The 6000-nt window shown below is 34.9% G+C and overlaps 2 protein-coding genes across 2 annotated transcripts in view; one reads left to right on the forward strand and one right to left on the reverse strand.

The window, feature by feature from the left end:
• Positions 1-758: 758 nt before the first annotated feature.
• On the reverse strand, positions 759-1644 carry LOC111406622 (L-cysteine desulfhydrase-like). The gene is made up of 3 exons (XM_023036011.1): positions 1636-1644; positions 1097-1437; positions 759-996 (listed from the first exon to the last, which is right to left on the reverse strand). The coding sequence occupies exons 1-3, from the start codon at positions 1642-1644 to the stop codon at positions 759-761; spliced, it is 588 nt and encodes a 195-aa protein (XP_022891779.1).
• A 908-nt stretch (positions 1645-2552) lies between these two features.
• Positions 2553-6000, forward strand: part of LOC111406623 (WEB family protein At4g27595, chloroplastic-like) — an 11454-nt gene continuing 8006 nt past the window's right edge. Inside the window, exons 1-6 of the mRNA XM_023036012.1 lie at positions 2553-2593; positions 3952-4041; positions 4179-4361; positions 4614-4818; positions 4935-5042; positions 5086-5964. Of these exons, the coding sequence (XP_022891780.1) occupies positions 2553-2593; positions 3952-4041; positions 4179-4361; positions 4614-4818; positions 4935-5042; positions 5086-5964 (1506 nt within the window). The remainder of the gene's footprint in view (positions 2594-3951; positions 4042-4178; positions 4362-4613; positions 4819-4934; positions 5043-5085; positions 5965-6000) is intronic.

Below are 6000 nucleotides of genomic sequence, written 5' to 3' on the forward strand. Positions count from 1 at the left end.
GATACTCAAATAGGGCCGTGACATGCCCTTGTGACAGGGCGCCAAATTAGGGCAATTTACAAAAATACCCTTAAAATTAGAGGTTTTTAGAAAAATCATATGAAAAAATTTTTGTAAGTAAAAAATACTGTGTAAAACTAAAAGGTGACATAATGTCACTTTTTTATAAAAATTGTGTAACTTTTTTTAAAAAAGAGTGACAAAATGTCACTTTTAAAAGTTTAGTATCACTTTTTTATTGAAAAAATACATATAATGTCATTTTTATTAAAAAGTGACGTTTGTCACAAAAAAATGTGATAGAAACTTCTAAAAGACGATTGAAAAAAGTGATAAACACTAAAAAAAAATGACAAAAATTCTAAAAAAGTGACAAAAATTCAGAAAAGCGACAATTTTTTTAAAAAAAAAAACAGTGATGAATTTAAAAAAGTGACACAAATAAAAAAAAAAGTTACACACATTCAAAAAAAGTGACAAAAAAAAAGTGACACAAATTAAAAAAAAAAGTTACACGGATTCAAAAAAAGTGACAAAAAATAAAAAAAGTGACATACACTCAAAAAATGACAACTTTCAAAAAAAGTGACACAAACTCAAAAAAGGTGACAAATACTCGAAATGACTATTCTTTAGCCAATGATACATGAAATACACAATTTGTTTGAGATATCTTATAATTTGTCTTTTAAAAGCCCCCGCCTTTACCATTTCCAAGCAATAACTATCTTCCTTCTCAGATCAATTTTGCTAAACAATTAAATTTCCTTTTTCAATCTATTGCACATATACTGTCTCTTAAAGTGAAACCACATGATGGTGCAAGCAGGCGATAAATGTGATTTATGACAGTACAAAAAAGCCACATAAGGTGGACAAAAAAACCATTTATGCAAATTACTCACACAGATGTCAGCCCCAATTTCCTTAACATCTACATGAACACAACCAATAGCATGAGCTGCATCTACAAACACGCGCTCCACACCTTCTTCTCTACAAATCTTAACCAACTCACAAGCAAGAATCACAGGGCATGGATGTTATATAATCAATTATGGCTAGCCTACTTTCTTACCATTGGCCTCTGGCCAACCCTTTTCGAAACTCAACAATGATTTCTTCATTGGAATTCATAGGAAACGGCAAGTGAACCACAATGACAGACCCCTCTGCGTGAGTAACATAAGCCTCAATAGACTTCTTGACTGCCTGGATTTGGAAGGCACAGTGGAGCATGACAACTGCATCACCCTTCTGGAAGTGGCCGTCAGCGAAGGCCCAGCCAACGTTCTGAAGGACAATGGCTGCGGTAGTTGTGGCATTGTCGACAATAGACACCTCGTCCACATGGTCGGCATTGATGAGGTCCTTGATAATGGTGTGGGAATGGAGGATTTGCCGCTGCAGATGATTGAAGAAGAAGTTGCCAGGCTGCTGAAGAAATCGTATTAACGTATTAAATACGATTCTGTGAGGTTTTATTTTATTTTAGGGTACTAATCTAATTTGTTTTGTTTTCAGAGTAGTGGGCCTAATTTGCCCGACAAATTATAGGAGGGGGCGTCTCCAATAGGGGGCCCCAAATTGGCGCCAGTCAAATGGGCCACCACAGTAGCACGGCCCTTTCTGTACCCAGTGCATTAGCAGATCAACAACGTTGGTGGCGGCGTCACTTTGGAACCACTTCGGATGGATGTTGAACACCTCGTATAATGCGGTGGTAGACTTTCCAAAATGATTCAGATAGGGGCGTAACAACTTTTCTAGTCAAACGAAGCACTTCTAGAAAATTATTTAAACATATTTAAGGGCAACATTTTAGTTTCAGAAGCAATTTTTGACTTTTTAAAAGCTCGAACAAACAGGCCCTTAATGAAACGTCGTAGAAGAGGTCTGCATTCATGTGAAATATGGCCATGCCATCCAAGCCAAGTTGTAGGTCTTTCCTATTTGCTTGGAATATTAGTACACATAAGGTAATGATATCATGAAAATTGAAATGCAGGTATTATGTATCAAGTGATTGCAATCAAGTTGTTTTCTACAATAAGCTTGATCATAAAGAAAAATCTCTCTTTCCTTGTTTGGTGGGTGTGGGTTCATGGTGTGCACAAGAGGGTTGCAATGGAAGGAAGAATCAGACAAGCAGATCTTAAAAGTCTCACCTAATGAAATACTTAATATAAAATGATTTCATTCAACTTGCCACATCCGCAATTAACCTATCAGTTTTCCTGTCGCTTTCTCATCATCAATTCATGGTACCACCCTCCTTGGTTTTAAGTTAAATTAGTTGGAGAATGACAGATTTTATTTTGGAAAAATTAGGATTGCATGCTTCAAGTAGCACTGTTTTAGCTCATCAATCTTCAAGATAGAGGTTTGAGGTTTACATCAATCGTATGTGATGTTCAAGTGACTTATAGCTTAAGGGTTTTATGTGGGGATTTGAACATATTTATAATATAATTTTTATTTGATATTTTAACGTTCAAAATGACGGTTTCGATTACGTGGAGATTCAAATGTTTACATTTAAAACGTAAAATATGTTGGTTGGGAGCTTAGAATCTCACTCTCTTAAGGTTGGGTGGTTAAAACTAGTTAACGAGTGTCATAATTTTGCCAAACTAAATTTTAAACAAGGTTAGGTTACTTAGGATTTGGGTGTGAAAATGTGAAAATTGCAATGAAATCAACCAATACGCTTTTGCGGAAAGAAATGTAACATTTTGACCAATGTTGTATCTGCAACATACATGTATATGATAATGAGGAGTCAAATAATTTATAATCTTAATTTCTCTAATAAGCCTGGCAATGATTATTAATTTTTGTCAAACCCTGGGACTTGACTCTCCATTTTTATATGATAATGCAAGGAAACTAGGTACAGAAATTTTGCAGATTAAAGTGTGTAATGTCCAGACAGATAATAAAGCACAAAGACCATTTAAATGCTTTTTTTTTCTTGAAATGATATCAGAAACACACTTACTTTTCTGATGATATCATAGTTATTTCCTCACGTTTCAAAAATATTATTAATATTCCCAATTTGAGTTATATTTCATCCTACAATGAGACGAGAAGAAAAATGTTTCAATTTTTACAATTAATTATAATTTAAGTTGTTCAAAGTAAACTATATAAATATATAAATTGACATATTATATATAAAGCACATACAATATAATTAAATTTTAATAATAGAAATTTACTTATTTTGTTTAGAAATATTTCACTCATTAATATACCATTTTGACATAGTAACCTATTACATAACCAAATCGTTATTTAATAATAAATTTTAATGTGTATAATTTTTTTTAATGAACTAACATATATAAGTTTGGCTAAATTTTACTTCAATTGTAAAAATACATGTTTAAATTTAAAATCTTATTTTAGTTTATGAATTTTATGTCAAATTTGTTAATATTTAAATTATGTATGTATGATGAGTATAATTAATTAAAAAGTTTAAATAATTTATTACCAAAATTTTTTAGGTTGATTTTCCTCTAGTATATCTGCCTAAAGTTTTTATATTAATTCATTATTAAATGGAATTGAATTGTCATTAATAGTAGAAAAATCATCATTTTCTTCACAAGAACATTTTAGGTATATCTACTCAAAAGCGATAAAGAGTATATATGATATTCAAACCTGGAAATAATGAGAAGTTAGTGATATTTTAAAGGAAAATGATTGTTGTACATATCGATGAGGTGACAAAAAAAGTGGGCAAATTTTTTTATTATTTTTATTAGTTGGTGAGATTTTGATTTAATCGAATCTCGCCATATCATCAATTGGTATTAAATCTGTAAACTCTAATGTCAATGTGTTATGTATCACAATAGTATTTTTAAAATGTGGAGGGATGCATTTGATATTATTAAAAAGATGAGGGGTATATCCGATATTATCTCTTCTTTTCAGCTTAAAGAAACCAGCATTAGATCCACTGCTCTTTCCTTGTCTGTCTCTGGAAAAGCTACCACCGTCTCTTTATGGAGGCTATGAACTTTTGTAATTAACTCTTCCAACAGGGCCACTTCTGTAATTTCACTGTAGGGTCTAGAGACAATTGAAAAGCAACCCCCAAATCATTTTTTCTGTAAATTCTTCCCGTTGAATCATTTCTACTTCTCTTCTGCTGTCTATAGTGGAATATCTCGAGAAAAAACTCTCTTATACACAACATTCTCGTACACTGGACTAAACAAATGTTGTCAGCATTTTAGCGGCGACCCAGGACTCTCCCATTCAACCCACTTTCATCTTGCTTCGGCTTCTACTTCCTCTCCACCATGTCTACCAAATCCAAGTAAGTGGAGATCTCATGTCAGGTTCTTGGGCTTTTTTGTTTTTAGTTTATTTTCTTGTTTATGGGGTTCGAATTTCCTATATTTCATGCCTTAATTCTTGATTTTGTATGTTATTTCACTCAATATCGGGATCCCTAACTTTCAATTGAAATTGCATAAACTGTTATTTTCATGTCACGGTATACGTGCATTGGATGTTTTTGTAGATCTTGCATTGTCCGTTGAAGGGCTTTGATTTTGCACAAACTAGTTACAATTTTCTCATTTTCGTAGATCTGCTTTATCTGACACTCCCAACCAAAAAGCATCGCCAGCGACCCCTAGGGTGAACAAGCCCAGCAGGGGAATTGCTAAATCTGAAGTTGATTCACCCTCTCCACTGCAAAGTTCTCGCCTTTCAGTTGACCGGTCTCCTAGATCTGTACCTTCCAAGCCTACACTTGACCGGCGCTCTCCCAGGCTCACTACTCCACCTGAAGTAAGTTTAAGCTAGTACCTCGGAAATGTATTTTCACATTGCAGGGATATGCTTTCCAGCATTTGGTGCTTAAGAAGCAAGAATTCAAGTGTAGTGTTCAATTGTTGATTCAATAGGATAATATCCGTGTTAAAGACGGTCTTTACCTAAGGAGTGAAATTTTCATGAAATCTATTTTACTTAAAAATTATGACATGCATCTGTTTGAACATTCTGAAATACTAGTATGTTTTAATCTGCATTGTTTATTGATCCTTTTTTGGTCAGAAAAAAACAACTCGGATTTTGAAGCCATCAGAACTTCAGGCAGAATTAAATCTTGCTCAGGAAGATCTTAGGAAGGCCAAGGAGAAGTTGGTTTTGGTTGAGAAAGAAAAAGCACAAGCACTTGATGAGCTGAAGGAAGCCCAGAGATTGACTGAGGAAGCAAATGAGAAGCTCAGGGAGGCTTTGATGGCTCAAAAACGAGCAGAAGAGGATTCTGAGATTGAAAAGTTCCGAACTGTTGAGATGGAACAGGCAGGTATTGAAGCAGTTCAGAGGAAGGAAGACCATTGGCAGGAAGAGCTTATAGCAGTGCGAAACCAGCATGCTTTGGATGTAGCTGCTCTGCTCTCTGCCACTCAGGAGCTGCAAAAGGCGAAGCAGGAGCTGGCCATGACATCTGATGCCAAAAACCAGGCTCTTAGTCATGCTGATGATGCGACTAAGATTGCAGAGATTCATGCAGAAAAAGTGGAAATTCTTTCTGCAGAGTTGATCCGCTTGAAATCAACCCTTGATTCAAGGCTCGAAATGGAAGCTAATGAAAATAATAAATTGGTGGAGGAATTGAAATCGGAGATAGAATTTCAGAGACTAGAACTCGAAAAGACCAGGGGCTATGAAGAGAGACTGTCACAAAACGAGGCTACATTAGAGCAACTTAATGTGGATCTGGAGGCTGCAAAAATTGCTGAATCTTATGCTCGTAATTTATTAGAGGAGCGGCAGACGAGGGTGGAGGAGTTAGAAGTGCAGATGGACGAAGCAAAGCATTTGGAAAGAACTGCATCAGAATCTCTTGAAACAGTCATGAAACAACTTGAAAGAAGCAATGATTCATTGCATATTGCAGAATCTGAAATTTCATCCCTAAAAGAAAAGGTGGGTTTGCTGGAAATCTCAATTGGAAGGCAGAAC

This window comes from Olea europaea, chromosome 12 (assembly GCF_002742605.1).
Source record: "Olea europaea var. sylvestris chromosome 12, O_europaea_v1, whole genome shotgun sequence".
Classification (NCBI taxonomy): Eukaryota; Viridiplantae; Streptophyta; class Magnoliopsida; order Lamiales; family Oleaceae; genus Olea; species Olea europaea.

What these genes read in the sequence shown, in the direction of transcription:
- LOC111406622 (XM_023036011.1), bottom strand. An exon ending in ATTGTTGAGTTTCGAAAAGG is followed by an intron (nt 997 to 1,096) that starts GTTGGCCAGAGG and finishes TAAGATTTGTAG; the next exon opens with AGAAGAAGGTGTGGAGCGCG.